The sequence below is a fragment of the Pinus tabuliformis genome, chromosome 7 (genome assembly GCF_031772625.1).
Source record: "Pinus tabuliformis cultivar Carrire ecotype Pingquan chromosome 7, CPIR1, whole genome shotgun sequence".
Taxonomy (NCBI): Eukaryota; Viridiplantae; Streptophyta; class Pinopsida; order Pinales; family Pinaceae; genus Pinus; species Pinus tabuliformis.
Genome location: NC_142293.1, coordinates 265,185,617 through 265,208,605, shown reverse-complemented (window position 1 = coordinate 265,208,605; position 22,989 = coordinate 265,185,617). Strand labels below are relative to the sequence as shown.

At 39.8% G+C, this 22,989-nt stretch overlaps 2 protein-coding genes across 2 annotated transcripts in view; one reads left to right on the top strand and one right to left on the bottom strand.

Moving 5' to 3' along the window:
* Positions 1–22,989, bottom strand: part of LOC149246881 (uncharacterized) — a 323,872-nt gene that overhangs the window by 214,483 nt on the left and 86,400 nt on the right. The gene's annotated exons all lie outside the window — the stretch shown is intronic.
* Positions 18,276–21,768, top strand: LOC149246882 (uncharacterized). Its single transcript, XM_089455778.1, has 2 exons — positions 18,276–20,971; positions 21,096–21,768. Exons 1-2 carry the CDS (start codon positions 18,767–18,769, stop codon positions 21,288–21,290), a joined length of 2,400 nt encoding a protein of 799 aa, XP_089311904.1. The 5' UTR covers positions 18,276–18,766; the 3' UTR covers positions 21,291–21,768.

The window sequence follows — 22,989 nt, the reverse complement described above, 5'->3', positions numbered from 1 at the left end:
CTCCTCCATGATTATGTAGAAGATCTAACTTAAGAAATTAAATTATGTCCTTGGTATCACATGTTGTGCTTGTAAGTATGTACTACAGGTATAAAAGATGATGGCTTAATACAAAGAGAACACTTCAAGGAATCCTTACCAGGTTTGCCAAGGAACATCTCTAGGTATGTCTCAAACTATACACCTTACAAGATTCTCTTAAAAGTATGATCATCTTATTTTTGAAGTTTGCATTACATTACTAACATTGTTATGTCTAGCTATCTTGAATCATAATGATTCTTGTTTTGGGTGATTCATCACTTGATAAATCTACCCTCCTCATATTCTTAATTGATTTTATAGAACCCTAGACAAGTTCTCTAGAAAAACCTAGACTAAAGGTATGTTAATGTTAATGCCTGAAACCCTAAAATTGCTTAGGGTTATTGTGAAATGCTATTTGAAGTTTTGTTAATGATATCATGTTTGGGGTTTTGGTATGATCATGAAAACCCTAACTTGTTACGGTTGAATGATGTTGTCTGAAATTCCGAACCTTTGAAATTTTGATATAGTAGGGTTTGTTTTCTAAGCTATGAAACCCTAGATCTTTAGGGTTTCGTTGGGGCTATAAGCAGAACCTTTGTTATGTATTTAAAGTCCTAGAAATGAAACCTTAGGTATGTGTTCATTTGGTTGAAACCCTAACTTGGTCTAGGTCTGTATATGTCTAATGTATTAATGTTGTCTGTCGTATGATTGTGCTTATACATGATGATGAACTCCTAGATATATGTGATGGTCATGAGTCCTAGGGTTTGGAAACAAGCCCAAGATCAAGTTTGATGTTCTAGAATGATATTGTTTTGTGAATCTAGGATTTTGCAGTTCAACCCTAGTAGTAGTTAAATTCTCTAGTATGTGTGATATGACAATCTAGAATCTATATAGTGATCGTTGAAGATTTGTAGATGGAAATCTAGAGTTTACATCAAACCCTAGTAGATGCTAGTCATAATGTTGATTTAGGTTGTGATTGATTTTGATTGTTGGAGCTCATGTATAAAATCTAGGGTTTACATGAGATCCTTGTAGGGAGTCTAACATATGAAATTTGAAAATTATTAGATATATTAATCTGATTTGTTTCTAGGGTTTAAAAGATTATGTCATTGAAAGAATATTGAAACCCTAGATATAATAAGTTTGACATCTTGATGAGATTTAAGGTTTGTAACTAAACCTGGGCAAGAAATTGAATGATAGTCTCTTGTTGATTATGTCTAATGCTTCCGTTGTTATGAGATTTATGTTATGGCTAACTTCATACTTCTATAGTTTTGGTTGTACTTGCTATCTAAGTTGTGCAGGTACACAATCTACAAGATGGTGAAGATGATCGAAAGAAAAAGTTGATGTGATAAGAATAACTCTGATAAGATGGATGGAAGCCACAAAAGATTCTTCGATGTCAAAAAGAAGAAGTTGATTTCCCTAGGTTAAGAGGGAGCCTGGATAGAGAAAATCTCCCTGGTTGAGAGGGAGAACAAAGTTTTGATTGGAGAATGAATTTTTGAGGGATATGTTGCTGTATGAAAAGAAAAGTATCAAAGATTCGGTTGATATGCCTATCATGTTTGAGAAGCAACATCAGGGAAAAAAGTTGAAGGTTTGTGTTTATTTATGAATATGTAAAAGTATATTATTGATTGGGGTTGTGTTTGTACAAGTAAATCTCGCAAAGGTTTTGATAATATGCTCGTTATCGATCAGTTTGATCGAGAGAGACTTGTTGTCCTTGATCTACTAGATCAAGGGAAGGCTTTGTGAGTGAAGCATTGCCTGTGAGGACATCTGGTTGGCACTTTGTGTTGATGTCTAGGTCCCAAAGTAGGGAGGGTGGCCTGGATCATAGACCTCGGGACCTGGATACGCACCTAGATCAATGGGTTGATGGTTAGCTGTTAGTTTATGGTATGTTCTATGCTTAGAGCAGTGTACTTCTTTTTCTTATTATTATCCACAGATTAGCAATCACATGTACATTAAGTAAAGTGCATATAGAACATTAAACGATCGACAGAAAACAAGCCAAGACAAGAGACACAAGATGTGGCGGCTAGTCAGGGACAAACCCCAATATGGGGAAACCCTTTGATCAAATCTTCTTTTATATTCAATAATTCAGTAGAGAGAAATAGTACAAAAACTTGATTTGCATTAGCAACAGCAAACCCTAGATCAGCCCTAAACTAGGGTAGATAATATCTTGCAAACCGACCATCAGATCGGCTTGATTCCTTCACCAAAAAATGCGGCCTTCTAAGGAGAGTCAGCTCCACCTACAGCGTAGTTCTGAGAGAGAGTCTGATGGTCAACGCTGGTCAAACTTTCGATCTGCAGTTGTAGCCCTAAATCTGTGTACTTCCTTCCACACATGTGAGAGAAGAGTCTCTTTCTACGCAGTAGGAGAAGAGCCTCTTTTCTGCGCAAGAGAGAGAGAGAGATGTGATGAGTGTGAGTGTCCAAATGAGGAAAAGACCTTCTGTATTTATATACAAATGTTGATGATGAATAGATGCATCTGTTGGGCTTTTGGGCCTACATGAGTTGCTGGTCGACTTTATAATTATTCCATAATCAAAGTAAATTCATATCTCCATAAATACTTATCGGAATCGGATGATCTTTAGATCAATCCTACACCTCTCGACGAGAGGAATCTAATAAAAATATTATCAGCCATGAATAAGATGTCCCACATGGAGTTTGGCCCTAGTTGCCAATTTTAACACTCCCTCTCAACTAGAGAGAACTCCATCTGCAATTAATCTGTCGGTCGCTACTATTCATCCATCAAATGCACTGCCCTGTACAGCTTGACCCCTGCTCTGCTATGCTCTATTCTGCCTGCTCTGCTCTGTTCTGTTCTGCCTTGTTCTGATCTGCTCTGCTTTACTCTGCTCTGCTTTGTCTGAATTATGAAGAAGAAGAAATGACCGAGGATGTATCATACCATCCTCCACTAACTCAAGGTCAGTCTCAGAGTGTGTACCACTGGTCCCAGACCAGTCCTCAATCGACCCGAAGTCAGTGTCATTGATCCCAAATCAATGTAGGTCATCCTAGCATAGGGAGTACGGTTGATACAGCGATGCATCCATCGGTACTACAACGGTCCCTATCCTCATTTCCCTGCTCATTGATCAAATGAGAGTTACTTCCCATGAGTCCCAAACTGCATGGGTAGGATGCCTCCACAGGAGAACTAATCATCTTGCTACATAATCGTCATGGAGAACACATCATCCAAACCTCACAGGAGAACTAATCATCCTGCTACACATAGACGCCACGGGGTGTCACAGGGGAAGGTTGAACCTTTTACCCTGTACTAAGTGCACTAACAGGGGATGGTGAGTCACCTTGTGGTCATGTGTTGCTCTAAGAAGTACCCCGCGCCCCCCGGAGCTCCCAGAGCTCAATGCATCATACAGGACCCTCATCAGGGTCTTTGAACGACACCAAGTCGTTCTCGGAAAGTCAAGAATTTGACCTTCCCTAGGGGCTTTGTCAGAATGTCGGTGACCTGTTCATCTGTACCGATATGTTGGAGCCATATAGCTCCCCGTTGCACCATATCTCGAATATAGTGGTACATGATATCGATATGCTTGGAGCGATCATGAAGTACAGGATTCTCTGATAAACGAATCCCACTCTGGTTGTCACATAGGATCACGGTGGTATCCAATGTAAATCCAAACAGCTCACTAAAGAGCTTTCGCAACCAGACTGCCTCACAGGGGGCCATGCTAGCAGCAATATACTCTGCCTCAATGGTGCTCAAAGCCACCGACTTCTGCTTCCTGCTCATCCAAGATATCGAAGCAGATCCTATGGAGAAACAGCACTCGGAAGTGCTCTTACGATCCACCACACTGCCTACCCAATCAACATCAGTCTATCCAAGTAGTCTCACATCTCTGGCAGTGTATCTTAACCCATTGTGCCACGAAGATATCTCAACACATTCTTGGCACCAATCCAATGTATGTGGTGAGGTTCAACCATATGTTGACTCAACGTGTTGACTGCGAAGCATATATCTGGACGGGAGTTCACTAAGAACATTAATGCTCCGACGAGTTGACGATACTCAGTGGCATTTTGTAAAAATAGGTACAGCAGCGCTACCGCTTAACTTCTTAAAGTCAAGCTCCATCGGGGTAGTAACAGGCTTGCAGTCCACCATATCGAATCTTTCCAATATCATCACCACATATTTTCCTTGAGATAGGAAAATTTCCCTTGGCTTCTGCCAAACTTCAACTCCTAAGAAATAGTGCATTAGTCCTAGGTCCTTCATTTCAAATTCAGAAGCCAACTCCCTCTTACATTTGTGAATGAGAGGGTCTGCACCTATTAGGAAGAGGTCATCAACATACAGCACCAGTATGAGAGGTTTGTCATCTTCAACCTTAAAGTAAAGGTTAGGATGGGCTTCACTCCTAGTGAATCCTAGCTTCATCAAGTAGCTATCGATCCTCTCATACCATTCTCGGGGTGCTTGCTTCAGCCCATAGAGGGCCTTCTTCAATCTGCATACATGAGATTTTCGATCATAAATCTCAAATCCTTCGGGTTGCTCCATGTATACCTTTTCTTTGATTGAACCACACAAGAACGCGGTCTTGACATCCATCTGATGTAGGTTCCATCCTTGTGAAGCCACAAGGGCTATGATCTAGCGGATGGTGATATATCTAGCAACAGGTGCAAATATCTTGTCATAGTCTACACCTTCTTTCTAGGAGAAGCCACAAGCAACAAAATGAGCCTTATACTTTTCCGTACTTCCATCTGCTGCATGCTTTATCTTGTAAAGCCATTTAGAAGTGACAACTGTCTTGTCCTAGGGTCTGGGAACTACTTCCCAGACATCATTCTTCATAATAGACTCATATTCTTCGGTCATAGCATCCTTCCATACTTGATGCTTGACGGCATCTGAGAATGATGAAGGCTCATTTTGTATGATCATGCTCATGATGGTCAGGTATCCCTGATACCTGTTAGGTTTCTTACTTTCACGGAAGGTTCCTCGGGGTGCAGTGTGTCCTTTAGCATCATCGAGTAGCCCCCTAAGCCAAGAGGGCCTCTTCCTAGAAGAGGAAGGCTCAGGTGGATCAATATGATCTATGGGTTCATCCACATCGGGCAGAGTTTCATCATCTTTTCCTTTTGGTTCCCTGGTGTCTGCTTCTTGAGAGCTCCTTAAAGTAGGAAGATTGTTCACCTTGCTGAGAGCCATATCTTCGTCAAAGGTGACATCATGACTAATCACAACTTCCCTTTGACCGGCTACATAGATTCTATAGCCCTTAGTATTTTCACCATGGCCCACAAAGATTCCTTTCTTTCCAGATGCACCCAATTTATTCATTTTCTCTTTCGGCACATGAAAATATATAGGGCTTCCAAAAATTCTAAAATGAGATACGTCAGGTTTCTTACCGGTGAACATTTATTCAGGAGTCTTGGAACCCAATGCTTGATGAGGGCATCGGATTTATACATATACGGCGATGTTCGCAGCTTCGGCCCATAGAAACTTCGAAAGTCTTTGATCATGGAGCATGGCACGGACAACTTCCACAATCGTATGGTTCTTCCTTTCCGCCACACCATTTTGTTCAGGAGTATATGGTGTAGTAGTCTCCCTCTTAATGCCAACCTCTTTACAAAAGTCATGAAACTTGTTAGATTCATATTCAGTCCCATTATCAGTCCTAAAGATCTTGATCTTCTTTTCGGTTTGATTCTCGATCAAGGCTTGAGATGTGTCACAAGACATGACACCTAGCGGACTTCCTCCGACCTGATATAATGAATCAACTCGAAACCCAAGAGTTAAGGCATCTTTAACATTATTATTGCCATCGCTAAAGGTCACCTTGTAGCCTTTGTCTTCTATTGCCGAGATGGACACCAGGTTCTTTTTGAGGTCAAGTACATATAATACATCCTGTAAGTGGATCGTATTATCTTGATTCAATTTAAGAGAGACATTGCCTACACCTTTAACGGGATATTTCATATTATCTCCAAGGGCAATTTCCAGGTTAGTTTCTTGCTCTATTAGATTATGGAGAACTTCTTTATAACCAGTGAAGTGCCTTGAGGCACCACTATCAATAAGCCAAATTCCCAACGAGTCCGAGGGAGCAGAGGTAGATAGAGCAGCTGGTAGATAATATTCATCCTGCTTATTGTCAACAGTGTTAGATTCATACCTGGAATTTCTAGCCTTCTTGAATGGTTGTCCTCTTCCTTGCTTTCCAGCACTCCTTTTACCTCTGTTATTAGATTTGCCATTCCTTTAATTTCCATGAGAGGGATTTTGATCATCGTCCCGGTGTGAGTCCCTTCTATTAGGGCACTCCCTAATAGATAGGAGATCATTCTTGATCTCGGTGGTTCTTAAGAAGTATGCTTGCATACTCTCATCTTTGCCCTTCTTAATTTCCTTCAGCTTATTTCTAAGAAACAAAACTTGATTTGCATCATTAACTTTAAATAAACTCACCAGTCTATCATAGATTTCCTTGGAGGTGTTCAATTCAGAAACATAGGCCACAAGCGCTTGTTGATAGAGTCACGGATGATCTGCTTTGTTTTGACTTCACCGGTTTTCCATTTGTTCCTTGCAGCAGCGGGTGCATTTGATGGAGGCTCAACAATATTGCCTCTCACATGGTCCAAAACTCTTTGATCTTCTAAGGTTAGATCAAGAGACATATTCTATCCATGATAGTTAGACTTCTCACGGAGCTTGTCTTCGGCAGGGAAGAGTGTTGAGGACCCCATAGTTTTTTTAGGATAGCCTTGCCAATATTTTCTTCAATGATTGCTCTTGCTCTTGCTCGGGCTTTGTCTTCACCTCAGCTATGATACCATGTTAGTTTATGGTATGTTCTATGCTTAGAGCAGTTTACTTCTTTTTCTTATTATTATCAACAGATTAGCAATCACATGTACATTAAGGAAAGTGCAAATAGAACATTAAACGATCGACAGAAGACAAGCCAAGACAAGAGAAACAAGATGTGGCAGCTAGCCAGGGACAAACCCCAATATGGGGAAACCCTTTGATCAAATCTTCTTTTATCTTCAATAATTCAGCAGAGAGAAATAGTACAAAAACTTGATTTGCATTAGCAGCAGCAAACCCTAGATCAACCCTAAACTAGGGCAGACAATATCTTGCAAACCGACCGTCGGATCGGCTTGATTCCTTCACCAAAAAATGTGGCTTTCTGAGAAGAGTCAGTTCCACCTACAGCGCAGTTCTGAGAGAGTCTAATGGTCAACGCTGGTCAAACTTCCGATCTGCAGTTGCAGCCCTAAATCTGCGTCCTTCCTTCAACACATGTGAGAGAAGAGTCTCTTTTTGCGCAGTAGGAGAAGAGCCTCTTTTTTGCGTAGGAGAGAGAGAGAGATGTGATGAGTGTGAGTGTCCAAATGAGGAAAAGACCTCCTGTATTTATATACAAATGTTGATGATGAATAGATGCGTCTGTTGGGCTTCTGAGCCTACATGAGTTGCTGGTCGGCTTGATAATTATTCCATAATCAAAATAAATTCATATCTCCATAAATACTTATCGGAATCGGATGATCTTTAGATCAATCCTACACATCTTGACGAGAGGAATCTAATAAAAATATTATCAGCCATGAATAAGATGTCCCACATGGAGTTCGGCCCTAGTTGCCAATTTTCTCATTAGTAAGTAAGCCTGATGATACCTATAGAGGCTGAAAGAATGAGTCCATCTTAGTCCCACCCGGATAGATTGCCCTAGTCAAGAATCTAGTCTATGGCATTGTTGTGCCTAAATTATTGAGAGACTAATGGATAGATTGCCCTGGTCAAGAATCTAGTCCATGGCATTGCGGTGCATAAACCTTTGCTGAAAGCATGAGTCCATCTTAGTCCCACCCGGATAGATTGCCCTAGTCAAGAATATAGTCTATGGCATTGTTTTGCCTAAATTATTGAGAGACTAATGGATAGATTGCCCTGGTCAAGAATCTAGTCCATGGCATTGCGGTGCGTAAACCTTTTCGTAGATGATGTTTTTAGATCTTCCATGTACCTCTTTGATTATATGTAAATATGAATACCTCTCTAGTTAAGAGGGAGTGTTGAAGAATGTAACTAGGTTCGGTCTCCATAATTGTACTTGAAGTCAAAATGTAATATATTTGTCAAAAGAAAGCAAAAAGAATTTTATTATTATTTTAATTGACTTGTTAAAGCATGGGTTTCATGCTTGGTCAAATATATAGGTCAAGCCTCCATTGTAGGCTTTAGGTTGTCAAATTCATTTATTGGTCAAAGACTCCTCCATCAAGTCATCCTCTTCAGCAAAGTCATCCACTCGGCCTCTTCATCAAGTCAGCCTCCTCAAGTCGACCTCAAATAAATTATCTTCAAGTCAGTTTCCACAATATACTCTTGTCGACCTAAAAGAGAGATACACCTCTTCACAAAGTCATGTCGGCTTATTTATTGTGGGAACTTACTATAAATACAAGTGGGAGGACTTCGCATAAATCACAGTCAAGGAATACGGATCTCTCTGAAATCAAGTTCAGTTATCACAGAAGTTCTCTCGATGAAATCTCAGAAGGAAGGTTCGGTGGAATAGAGGTGAACAGGCTCGGATCATCTTAGAGATAATTTGGGATGTCACATGATTGGTAAAAGTGGATTGATGCCACAGTACTACCACAATTCGGCGCTAACATATCACAGCCTTGGTGCAAAATCACTGTCTCAAAATTTCGATGAAAATCAGTGAGAAGGGTTTCGTGTCACTACAGTGAGGAGGTCTCGGTGCTAAGTGCTATTACAGTGATAATCTCTCGATGGCATTATAGTGACAAGGTCTTGATGGAATTACAGTAATTATGTTTCGATGCAAACACAATGACAAGAATTCAGTGCTAATACAGTGACAAGTGAAAGGAAGATCAAACAAGGATGACTTGATGGAAGGAGTCTCTAGTCTAGATTGTAAGGGTCTTGGTCGTCTCATCTTGAATCTACTGAAGGAAGAATTTTGACCGGGTTTCCCCAAAGAGTGGGGTTTTTCCCTCGCATCGTGCCTACATCTTGTGTCCTCTTCTATTTGTTGTTTGGCATTATTCTTCATGATAAGAAAAGATAAATTGAAAGATTTAATAATAATAACGAAAACATCAAGATAATGTCATAATAAAATAAATCGATTTAGTACCACCTTCTTATATTTCTCAACACTCTCTAGCATAGCGGCTGAACCTGTTGCAATTGTAGCACCTTCCTTTTCTTCCTTCCTTGGATCCCTTCTTAAATATTTGACCCTGTCTCCTTGGAACAGCATTATTCTCCCTTTTTGCATGAGCGGAGAAGGTTGTAGGTTCATTTCCATTGGAGGGCTTATCTCTCTCCATCATCCTTGTTTCCTCTTGAGTGCATCTAGCCAATAATTCATTGAAACCAAGTATCCTGTCATTGTCGAGAATGGTGGTGGTAAATACATCCCATGGTCTTGAAAGACCTCCAAGCGCAATGAGAGTGAGCTCCCTGTCAGCAATAACTTCTCCAATAGATAGAAGGTCATTTTTATTTGAGTAATTCTCATGAAGTAGGATTGGATAGATTCCCCTTTATTCATTTCAATATTCAACTTGTTTTTGAGAAAGAGGATTTGATTTGCATTGTTCACTTTGAACATCCCAACCAACTTATTATATATTTCCTTAGAAGTTCTCAAATCAAAAATATAGGCAACCAAATGCTTTTGAAGGGAGTCAATCAAAATTTGCTTTGCTTTGACTTCACCTTTTCTATACTTTATCTTAGTAGCAGCCGGTGCATTTGAAGGAGGTTCCACCACTTTTCCCTGCACATAGTCCAATACTTCATGCTCTTCTATACTTTATCTTAGTAGCAGCCAGTGCATTTGAAGGAGGCTCTGCCACTTTTCCCTGCACATAGACCAATACTTCATGCTCTTTCAAAGTCAAGTCCAAAGTCATCTTCCATGCATGATAGTCAAAATTGTCATTGAGCTTGTCCTTAGTCTTGAAGTAAGATGTAGATGCCATGGAGACTTGTTCAATAGTCTTGTCAACCAGATCTCTTAGTGATTTATTTTCTCTCTCTTGCTTGGGCTTTGTCTTCACCTAGGCTCTGATACCATGTTAATTTTAGTTAACAATGGTATGTTCTATGCTTAGCACAGTTACTTCAATGTCCTTTTAGCAGCTCAATGACAATTTCCTATTTAGTTTGCAATAGCAATCACATTGGCAGTAATTGTAGATAGAACATGAACAATAAAAAGCAGAAGATAAGCCAAGCCAAGAGAACACCAGATTTGGCAAATGCCAAGGAAAAACCCCAAGATGGTGAAAAGCCTTTGATAAATTCTTCATATTATTATATCAAATGTCCAGCAGAGAGAGATTACAATAAAGTCAAAATTGACTTGTCAAGTGATGATCAAAACAGCCCTATCAAATATGAAATTTTCCTGCAACAGTCAACAGCGCTAACTAGAAATTCAACGTTGGTCAAAACAACAGCAAACTGTCCTCAATGCAGCTCAGTCATACCCAGTCAAACTCAGCCTTATAAGGTGGTCAAAGTCAACCCAAAACAATCATGAAACAGCAGTCAAACTTGGTCAATGTTTGCACTTGAAGTTTGCGGTCAACCCTGCAGTCAGCTCCTGTCAATGTGCCCAGAATACCTTCGTTCCTGCGCCAATAGATACAGCTCTCCAAAACCGAAATTTTGACCCAAAAATCATAGTCAAACTTTGTCAATGCACCTCTGGTCAATGTTGGTCAAACCTACAACATATTTCTGAAATTCAGCCCTGTAATTTTTCCTGCAATTCGTCCTTCTTCACTGTCACACATGTGAGGAAAAGAGATGCCCAATAAGTTGTACGAATCAATCAGATGAGGAGAGAGAAGAATATGTTGATTTGATGAAGTACCAAATGAAGGTCGAGATCTCTCTTATTTATACAAGTCGTTGAGGGTCAAAAGACATGTCTGTTGGGCTTCATGAGCATACATGATGATGTGGCTAACCTTGAAAATTTGCACGTGTGAGCTTGACCTCAAAAACATATTTTCCTTATCCAAATTTGATGATCTTTAGGTCGATTTTGATCCTCTCAAAAAGAGGAATTCAATGCAATAATCATCTACATCAAATGAGTTGTCCAAAGTGGAATTTGGCCCTAGTTGTCAATTTTAACAAGAGTGCATCTTAATTGATGGGCCTTGAGTGGTTTTCTAAGTCTAAGGTCAATGTATATTACCATGCTAGGAATTTCCCAAAGTCTTACGGAATTGCATTAGGTACTTTTAGGATTTTTAATAATTAAAAATTTCCCGCATAATGGGAATTTTTAATAGATTTGTATATAAAAAGTTAAAAAGTGGCACTAGGAAATGTTGTATGGCATGTGAGTACTCCATATATTCTATAGCCCTTAGTATTTCCACCATAGCCCACAAAGATTCCTTTCTTTCCAGATGCACCCAATTTATTCATTTTCTCTTGGGCACATGAAAATATACAGGGCTTCCAAAAATTCTAAAATGAGATACGTCAGGTTTCTTACCAGTGAACATTTATTCAGGAGTCTTGGAACCCAATGCTTGATGAGGGCATCAGATTTGTACATATACGGCGGTGTTTGCAGCTTCGGCCCATAGAAACTTCGGAAGTCTTTGATCATGGAGCATGGCACGGACAGCTTCCACAATCGTATGGTTCTTCCTTTCCACCACACCATTCTGTTCAGGAGTATATGGTGTAGTAGTCTCCCTCTTAATGCCAGCCTCTTTACAAAAGTCATGAAACTCGTTAGATTCATATTCAATCCCATTATCAGTCCTTAAGATCTTGATCTTCTTTTCGGTTTGATTCTCGATCAAGGCTTGAGATGTGTCACAACACATGACACCTAGCGGACTTCCTCCGACCTGATATAATGAATCAACTCGAAACCCAAGAGTGAAGGCATCTTTAACATTGTTTTTCCATACACGTACCTTGCCATCACTGAAGGTCACATTGTAGCCTTTGTCTTCTAATGCCGAGATGGACACCAGGTTCTTTTAGAGGTCACGTACATATAATACATCCTGTAAGTGGATCGTATTATCTTGATTCAATTTAAGAGAGACACTGCCTACACCTTTCACGGGATATTTCATATTATCTCCAAGGGCAATTTCCAGGTTAGTTTCTTGCTCTATTAGATTATCGAGAACTTCTTTGTAACCAGTGAAGTGCCTCGAGGCACCACTATCAATAAGCCGAATTCCCAGCGAGTCCGAGGGAGCAGAGGTAGATAGAGCAGCTGGTAGATAATATTCATCCTGCTTATTGTCAACAGTTTTAGATTCATACCTGGAATTTCTAGCCTTATTGAATGGTTGTCCTCTTCCTTGATTTCCAGCACTCCTTTTACCTCTGTTATTAGATTTGCCATTCCTTTAATTTCCATGAGAGGGATTTTGATCATCGTCCCGTTGTGAGTCCCTTCTATCAAGGCACTCCCTAATAGATAGGAGATCATTCTTGATCTCGGAGATTCTTAAGAAGTATGCTTGCATACTCTCATCTTTGCCCTTCTTAATTTCCTTCAACTTATTTCTAAGAAACAAAACTTGATTTGCATCATTAACTTTAAATAAACTCACCAGTCTATCATAGATTTCCTTGGAGGTGTTTAGTTTAGAAACATAGGCCACAAGCGCTTGTCGATAAAGTCTCGGATGATCTTCTTTGTTTTGACTTCACCGGTTTTCCATTTGTTCCTTGCAGCAGCGGGTGCATTTGATGGAGGCTCAACAATATTGCCTCTTACATGGTCCAACACTCTTTGATCTTCTAAGGTTAGATCGAGAGACATATTCCATCCGTGATAGTCAGACTTCTCACGGAACTTGTCTTCAACAGGGAAGAGTATTGAGGACACCATAGTTCTTTTAGGATAGCCTTCCCAATCTTTTCTCTAGTGATTGCTCTTGCTCTTGCTCAGGCTTTGTCTTCACCTCAGCTATGATACCATGTTAGTTTATGGTATGTTCTATGCTTAGAGCAGTTTACTTCTTTTTCTTATTATTATCAACAGATTAGCAATCACATGTACATTAAGTAAAGTGCAGATAGAACATTAAACGATCGATAGAAAACAAGCCAAAACAAGAGACACAAGATGTGGCAATTAGCCAAGGACAAACCCCAATATGGGGAAACCCTTTGATAAAATTTTCTTTTATCTTCAATAATTCAGCAAAGAGAAATAGTACAAAAACTTGATTTGCATTAGTAGCAGCAAACCCTAGATCAGCCCTAAACTAGAGCAGACAATATCTTGCAAACCAACAGTCGGATCGGCTTGATTCCTTCACCAAAAAATGCGGCCTTCTGAGGAGAGTCAGTTCCATCTACAGCGCAGTTCTGAGAGAGAGTCTAATGGTCAACGCTGGTCAAACTTCCGATCTGCAGTTGCAGCCCTAAATCTGCGTCCTTCCTTTCACACATGTGAGAGAAGAGTCTCTTTTTGCACAGTAGGAGAATAGCCTCTTTTCTGCGTAGGAGAGAGAGAGAGATGTGATGAGTGTGAGTGTCCAAATAAAGAAAAGACCTCCTGTATTTATATACAAATGTTGATGATGAATAGATGCGTCTGTTGGGCTTCTGAGCCTACATGAGTTGCTGGTCAGCTTGATAATTATTCCATAATCAAAATAAATTCATATCTCCATAAATACTTATCAAAATCGAATGATCTTTAGATCAATCCTACACCTCTTGACAAGAGGAATCTAATAAAAATATTATCAGCCATGAATAAGATGTCCCACATGGATTTTGGCCCTAGTTGCCAATTTTAACATTAGCAAGTAAGCCTGATGATACCTATAGAGGCGGAAAGCTTGAGTCCATCTTAGTCCCACCCGGATAGATTGCCCTAGTCAAGAATCTAGTCTGTGGCATTATTGTGCCTAAATTATTGAGAGACTAATGGATAGATTGCCCTGGTCAAGAATCTAGTCCATCACATTGCGGTGCGTAAACCTTTTCGTAGATGATGTTTTGAGATCTTCCATGTACCTTTTTGATTATATGTAAATATGAATACCTCCCTAGTTAAGAGGGAGTGTTGAAGAATGTAACTAGGTTCAGTCTTCATAATTGTACTTGAAGTCAAAATGTAATATATTTGTCAAAAGAAAGCAAAAAGAATTTTATTATTATTTTAATTGACTTGTTAAAGCATGGGTTTCATGCTTGGGTCAAATATATAGGTCAAGCCTCCATTGTAGGCTTTAGGTTGTTGTCAAATTCATTTATTGGTCAAAGACTCCTCCATCAAGTCATCCTCTTCAGCAAAGTCATCCACTCAGCCTCTTCATCAAGTCTTCATCAAGTCAGCCTCCTCAAGTCGACCTCAAATAAATTATCTTCAAGTCAGTTTCCACAATATACTCTTGTCAACCTAAAACAAAGACACACCTCTTCACAAAGTTATGTCGGCTTATTTATTGTGGGAAACTACTATTAATACAAGTGTGAGGACTTCACATAAATCACAGTCAAGCAATAAGGATCTCTCTGAAATCAAGTTTAGTTATCACAGAAGTTCTCTCGATGAAATCTCAGAAGAAAGGTTCGATGGAATGGAAGTGAACAGGCTCGGATCATCTCAAAGATAATTTGGTATGTCACATGATTGGTAAATGTGGATTGATGCCACAATACTACCACAATTCGGCGCTAAAATATCATAGCCTTGGTGCAAAATCACTATCTCAGAATTTCGATGAAAATCAGTGAGAAGGGTTCGGTGTCACTACAGTGAGGAGGTCTCGATGCTAAGTGCTATTACAGTGATAATCTCTCGGTGGCATTATAGTGACAAGGTCTTGACAGAATTACAGTAATTATGTTTCAATGCAAACACAATGACAAGAATTCAGTGCTAATACAGTGACAAGTGAAAGGAAGAACAAACAAGGATGACTTGATGGAAGGAGTCTCTAGTCTAGATTGTAAGGGTCTTGGTCGTCTCATCTTGAATCTACTGAAGGAAGAATTTTGACCGGGTTTCCCCAAAGAGTGGGGTTTTTCCCTCGCATCGTGCCTACATCTTGTGTCGTCTTCTATTTGTTGTTTGGCATTATTCTTCATGATAAGAAAAGATAAATTGAAAGATTTAATAATAATAACGAAAACATCAAGATAATGTCATAATAAAATAAATCGATTTACTTCCACCTCCTTATATTTCTCAACACTCTCTAGCATAGTGGCTGAACCTATTGCAATTGTAGCACCTTCCTTTTCTTCCTTCCTTGAATCCCTTCTTAAATATTTGACCCTGTCTCCTTGGACCAGCGTTATTCTCCCATTTTGCATGAGCGGAGAAGGTTGTAGGTTCATTTCCATTGGAGGGCTTATCTCTCTCCATCATCCTTGTTTCCTCTTGAGTGCATCTAGCCAATAATTCATTGAAACCAAGTATCCTGTCATTGTTGAGAATGGTGGTGGTAAATACATCCCATGGTCTTAAAAGACCTCCAAGCGCAATGAGAGTGAGCTCCCTGTCAGCAATAACTTCTCCAATAGATAGAAGGTCATTCTTTATTTGAGTAATTCTCATGAAGTAGGATTGGATAGATTCCCCTTTATTCATTTCAATATTCAACTTGTTTTTGAGAAAGAGGATTTGATTTGCATTGTTCACTTTGAACATCCCAACCAGCTTATTATATATTTCCTTAGAAGTTCTCAAATCAAAAATATAGGCAACCAAATGCTTTTGAAGGGAGTCAATCAAAATTCGCTTTGCTTTGACTTCACCTTTTCTATACTTTATCTTAGTAGCAGTCGGTGCATTTGAAGGAGGTTCCACCACTTTTCCCTGCACATAGTCCAATACTTCATGCTCTTCTATACTTTATCTTAGTAGCAGTCGATGCATTTGAAGGAGGCTCTGCCACTTTTCCCTGCACAAACCCCAATACTTCATGCTCTTCCAAACTCAGGTCCAAAGTCATCTTCCATGCATGATAGTCAAAATTGTCATTGAGCTTGTCCTTAGTCTTGAAGTAAGATGTAGATGCCATGGAGACTCGTTCAATAGTCTTGTCAACCAGATCTCTTAGTGATTTATTTTCTCTCTCTTGCTTGGGCTTTGTCTTCACCTAGGCTCTGATACCATGTTAATTTTAGTTAACAATGGTATGTTCTATGCTTAGCACAGTTACTTCAATGTCCTTTTAGCAGCTCAGTGACAATTTCCAATTTAGTTTGCAATAGCAATCACATTGACAGTAATTGTAGATAGAACATGAACAATAAAAAGCAAAAGATAAGCCAAGCCAAGAGAACACCAGATTTGGCAAATGCCAAGGAAAAATCCCAAGATGGTGAAAATCCTTTGACAAATTATTCTTATTATTATATCAAATGTTCAGCAGAGAGAGAGTACAATAAAGTCAAAATTGACTTGTCAAGTGATGATCAAAACAGCCCTATCAAATCTGAAATTTTCCTACAACAGTCAACAACCCTAACTAGAAATTCAACGTTGGTCAAAACAACAGCGAACTGTCCTCAATGCAGCTTAGTCATACCCAGTCAAACTCAGCCTTCTAAGGTGGTCAAAGTCAACCCAAAATAATCATGAAACAGCAGTCAAACTTGGTCAATGTTTGCACTTGAAGTTTGTGGTCAACCCTGCAGTGAGCTCCTGTCAATGTGCCCAGAATACCTTCGTTTCTGCGCGAATAGATACAGCTCTCCAAAACCAAAATTTTGACCCAAAAATCATAGTCAAACTTGGTCAATGCACCCCTTTGTCAATGTTGGTCAAACCTACAACAGATTTCTGAAATTCAGCCCTATAATTTTTCCTGCAACTCGTCCTTCTTCATTGTCACACGTGTGAGGAAAAGAGGTGCCCAATAAGTTGTACAAATCAATCAGATGAGGAGAGAGAAGAATATGTTGATGTGATGAAGTGCCAAATGAAGGTCGAGGTCTCTCTTATTTATACAAGTCGTTGAGGGTCAAAAGACATGTCTGTTGGGCTTCATGAGCCTACATGATGATGTGGCTAACCTTGAAAATTTGCACGTGTGGGCTTGACCTCAAGAACATATTTTTCCTTATCCAAATTTTTCCTTTCAAGATCTTCCAAACAATCACATGAGTATTAATTGTAGATGACTTCTACAACCTTCTTTTGGTAGCCCTGTAACAACCCAACCAGATTCTTTCAAAAATAAATGTGAACAATAAATCAAAGTTACCTCTTTATGATGGTGTTTCATCATGACATCAACTTCTTGCAGCATCAACATCCTACATATGTATGAATCCATCTCCAAGACACATATTACCAAGGTTTTCCTTTTCCATCATACATATCAAGGTCTTCATACCTTCTTCATGGAGATGTCATAGCTAATCCTTCTTGTTATCAGATGTTGATCACTTATCTTATCTTACGTGACTATAGATACATCTTTCATGAACTCTTCTTTCACCTTCTCTTCACATATTGCTTCCACAAGATCGTCTATACATAGTTCCTTCATCATAGGAACCATGAATGCCAACCACCTCATATTCTCCATGAGGTCATATCACGTCAATATGTAGAAGAGTTCAAGGCATATTGTCTACATGCCTTCATGTATCTTTCTAAAGGAAGAGTTTCTTCTTCTTTTATCATGCTCATGAGATAGAGAATTCTACCCATTCTATCTGCAATCATATGATGACATGACTTTATCTATCTATCAAATATATACATACCTCTTCCTTCATGTGGCCATCTAGACTTCCTTTGGGCAACTTCCTTTCCTTGCTTGAAGATGAAAGTACTTCAACCAACTTGTCATGCTGCACATCTTTGTCATCATATCATCATCCTTTTAACCTGTAGATCCCACATAAGGTGGAATGTAGCAGGGTTGCAGGAATCGCCCCCCCCCCGCCGGATCCAAACCCGGAACCGCGGATCGGAGCGAACCGTCCCGGAATCCACCCTGGAAGCGCGGATCGGATTTGGCGGTTGCGCGGATCCGTTAAAAAAAAACGATTCCTGCCTTTTTGGGTTGCGGCCGCCCGGAACCGCGGATCGGAGGGCGGTTCGGGCACGGGGTGGCGCCACGCTTTCGGCCCGGAACCGCACGCCACCCGCACGCCACCCAGGCGCTTCCGGAAGCAACCCCGCGGCCAGCGGATTTTTAATTTATTTTTTTTAAATTTGTTTTAACATGTGACTTAACTAGCATGAGGGGGTGGGTTAGGTTAGTTTAGGGTGAGTCTAGGGTGACTTTAGAAAAGAATAAAGCCCCCATTCTCTTCTCATTTTCTCACTTTGAGTTTATGAGAGTTGGAGAAGAGAAGAGAGGAGAGGAGAAGAGAAGAGAGGAAAGGAGAGGAGAAGAGAGGAGAGCTTGGAGGAGTGAAGAAGGAGGAGCTAGGAGAAGGAGGAGGAGCTTGGAGCAAGAGCTTGGAGGACTTCATCTACAAGAGCTAAAGAGGTAAGTTCAAACCCCAAACTCCCTTGTTTTTTTGAAAAAAAAATTGTATTTTTCTCCTCCCTCTCCTACTCTTTCCCATTGTTTCTACTTGCTCCTTTATTTACAGGTTGTCCACCACCTATATCCATATTCCAAGATGGTGTTCTTTTGGCTTCTATGTATCATTCCACTCTTGGTTTTAATGATGGCAAGGGTGAGGAATAGAGGGGAAGAGGAAGGGGATGAACTTGGTCCTAATAGTAGTGACCCAATGTATGATGAGGAGGAAGGGTTTGAAGAGGAAGGGGATGAACTTGAAGAGGACACTGAAGCACAAGATGGGAAAGGTACATCAAATCCCTTGTGGAACTATGTGACCAAACTTGAAGGGGGAAAGGGTGGTGGATCTTACAAATGGATGTGCCCTCATGATTGTCATGGAGGAAAACCATATACGGGTTCATATACCCGTCTGAGGAGGCATCTTTGTGGGGTGCTAGAGAGTGATGAAAAAAAGGGTTCTGTGGGGGTAGCCATTTGCCCAAAAATTTCAAGTGAACAAAGACAAAAATACATCAAAATAGAGATGGCTGCACAACAAAAAAACAAGAAACAAAAAACTCATTCAGAATCAAGTGCAAACTCTAAATTTGGTAGTTGCCCATCTCCTCATGGTACTTCTGCAACCTCTGGAGGTAGAAAAACAATAGGGGATTTCCTTAATGTTTCTGGGAGGGATGATGTGGATGGAAAGGTAGTCCGTTTTCTTTGTGCTTGCGGTGTACCATTCAATGTGCTTCGCTCTCCCTATTGGCATGACATGGTAAAGGCCATCAATGAAGCCCCAAAAGGATACAAGGCCCCCAACTATGAGAAAGCTAGAACAGTGTTATTAGAAAGAGAAAAAGCTAAGGTTCAAAGAGCTTTGACACGTTTTACACATGAGTGGGTGGATTATGGGGTATCCATTGTATCAGATGGGTGGACAAATATTAGAAACCAACATTTGATAAATGTTCTTGGTGTTTCTTCTAAGGGTGCAGTATTTATTGCATGTCATGACTCCTCCTCCATCAGTGCAACTGCACAAAACATTGCAGATCTCCTATTGAAATCAATCAAAGATGTTGGTCCGAATAATGTGGTTCAAGTGATCACAGATAATGCAGCAAATTGTAAGGCAGCAGGAAAAATTATTGAGCGTACTCATCCACACATCTTTTGGTCTGGGTGCCTGGTTCACACATTGAACCTTTTGATGCATGATATTGTGAAACACAAAGAATGTGGGTGGATTGCTGAGGTTTACAGGAAAGGGAAGCAGCTCATTAAATTCATCACAGGGCATACAAGGGTAAACTACTTCTATGGCACTTACTCCAAGTTGCAATTGCTTAAAATTGCAAAGACAAGATTTGCTAGTTATTACCTCACCTTTAGGCGGCTAGTGAAGGTGAGACAAGCTTTAACTAATCTGGTGTGTGCTGAAACATGGGATGAAATTAACCAGTGTACAGATGGTGCTACTGCTAATGTAGTCAAGGACACTGTTCTTGACACTTACTTTTGGTCACAGGTTAAATATGTTTTGCAATTCACCAAACCAATTTATTACATGATCAAGTTTGCAGATTCAGATCGACCAGTAATTGGGGAGGTGTATGAGCAAATGGATAGCATGTTGGGGCAGATTAAAGACATTGTTGAGCCTAGAGATACCACCTTGTACAATTATATTCGTGAAGAGGTGGAAAAGCGATGGGATATGCTAAATGTTCCATTGCATGCATTAGCATATGTTTTGACACCTAGGTACTATCATCCATCATGGCTTTCAAAACCAGCACCTGGGGGGGGAAGCAGGAAAAAACCACACCAAGATAAAGAGGTTCACGAAAAATATATGGCTGCATTGAGTAGATTAATCCCTGATAATGAGGAGGCTGCATTGGTACGGAGACAGGTGAGCAACTATACGCTCAACACTGGTCCATTTGGGAGCATGCATTCAATTGAAGATCGAGAGCATTTTTCTGCTCTTGAGTGGTGGAACATGCATGGAGGGCCTACTCCACTTCTACAGAGTTTGGCATTGCGGGTGCTATCACAGGTGGTAAACACTTCTTCTGCAGAGAGGTGTTGGAGCTCTTATTCTTTCATCCACAGTGTTAAAAGGAACAGGTTGAGTTTAGACCGGGCAGAGAGCTTGGTTTATGTTCATTACAACTTGCGATTGTTGTCCCATTACTGTGAAGATGCAAAGTCTAATAAAGACTTGTTGACTTGGGACAAGCATCCAGAGGAGCCCAATTTGGAGGATGGAGTGTTGCAACTAGAGCAATTAGAGGATGCTCTTATCCAGGTATGTCCATTGTGGTATGAATTTTCCAATTTTCCCTTATAAAGCATTTCTCTAATTCATGTTTTTAATTTTTTTGTTAACTAGTGTTTTTTTTTTTTTGCATGAATTTTTTGAGCGATTCTAGGATGATGATGACCGTGTTGATATGCCACCACCCCCACCCCCATCTGGTCCTAGGTTCCATGGTTCAACACCAACAGCAGGGGGTTCTTCTTCATCAGTTCCAGTGCCACGACTTACACAGGGACCATTTTCTTCATTGCCACCACGTGGAGGCACGCCATCACGTTCTATTCGTGGTGGAAGGAGGAGAGATTAGTAGATATATTCACAATCTACTTCTTTTTGTCATAGTCTATAGATTACTCATTAGACTTGTAGACTTGTGAATTTGAATTTTGAACCTTTTTGGCTTGGCGGTGACCAAGTGACATATTTTGTAAACATTATTATTTGAATTTTGGACATGACAAATGTTGACAGTTGCTCACTTGCTAGATAAATCATAATATGCTCTATGTTTTATGTTTTATAATATGCTTAAATGTTTTATGTTTTATAATATGCTTAAAAATTTGATGTATGTTTGTAATAGCTAGAATATAGATGATTGTTGTACATACTAGTAACTACAATGGAATCATGGATGCCATATCTATCTTGATTTATGCAAAAATATGCATGTTTTCATGTCTTCTACAATTAATTTGGTATTTGGGATGTTTGTTTTGAGTATAAATGCAAAAAAATATATAAAAATATATATATATATAGCAGACGCTTCCGCGGACGCTTCGCTCCCTAGATTTTTGGAAAATGACGCTTCCGCGCTTCGCGCTTCCGCTTCGCTCCCGCTTCGTGCAACATTGGAATGTAGGCCATCTGCGAGACACTTGCTTCTTCTTAAGCAGAGGTGAATCTTCTAACAAAGATTCCAATGGAGGATCTTAATGATCCTCATTCTGCAAATGCTCCTTTCTAATGATGATGATGTATGATGATTTATTATCTAGCTAGATGACTTTCTTCCAACCATAGATACTGGTAGTTTGATTGTCCTTATATGCTTCCAATGAAGATACCATGAGCTACTTCCTTTCTATCATGATGATTGTTTTATATAGACTTCAACTTCGTCTATATCATGACTCTACGATGATGTCATCTCTATCTCAACTCTAATGCATCGATCATACTTGGTGATCCCTACATATACTTGTCAACTTCTATGTACATGAAAATGTGTGAGAGACCTAATAATGGAGGTCTATCACTTCCTCCTTCTTTGATTTCTTCTTTTCTGATTCTTCCACTTCTTCGGTAACATGGGCTTCATTTCTTTCCTTTCTCTTCTTGTTGTCCTTCTTGAGTTTAGGACAATTCATTTAAAAGTGCCCATATTCATTACACTCATAGTCTTGTATCTTTGACATATCGATCTTCTTCTTTTTCCGAGGATCAAACTTTCCAAACTTTCCTTTTCTCCAGGCCATGGCAGCATATGCTTGAACTTGTTCATTTGATACATCACTTTTTGCCTTCAACCTAGTTTTCTTCAATCTTACATAATAACCAAAGTTCATTGAATGGAGTGGCTTCCTTCTTTCCATAAACACCTCATACAAAGTTGCCCCATTCATCAGGTAGTGCATTGAGCACAACGGTGGTCATCTCTTTATCAGACATTATTTCTCCTAGTTCTTGTAGTTGATCTCTTATTTGTGATACCCTCATAAGGTATGAGGCTACCCCTTCTTCCTTTGATACCTTCATCTTGTATAGTTCGGTTCTCAGTGATATAACTTCTCTTGCAGTGCTTACAGAAAACAATTCTACCAACTTATCATAGATTTCTTTTTATTTCTCCAACTTTGCTACATAAGGAATGAGAGAATCCTTGATTGATTCTATGAGGATTCTTTGAGCCCTTATTTCTCCTTTCATGTACTTCGATAGTGCTTGAGATTGCTCTTGTGATGGTTTGGAGATTGAAGTTTTGAACCTTTAACATCTTCAAA

Coding starts and splice junctions, on each gene's coding strand:
- LOC149246882 (XM_089455778.1), top strand. CDS start 18,767: ATGGTGTTCTTTTGGCTTCTATGTATCATTCCACTCTTGGTTTTAATG. Junction 20,972..21,095: donor TAGAGGATGCTCTTATCCAG/GTATGTCCATTG, acceptor GAGCGATTCTAG/GATGATGATGACCGTGTTGA.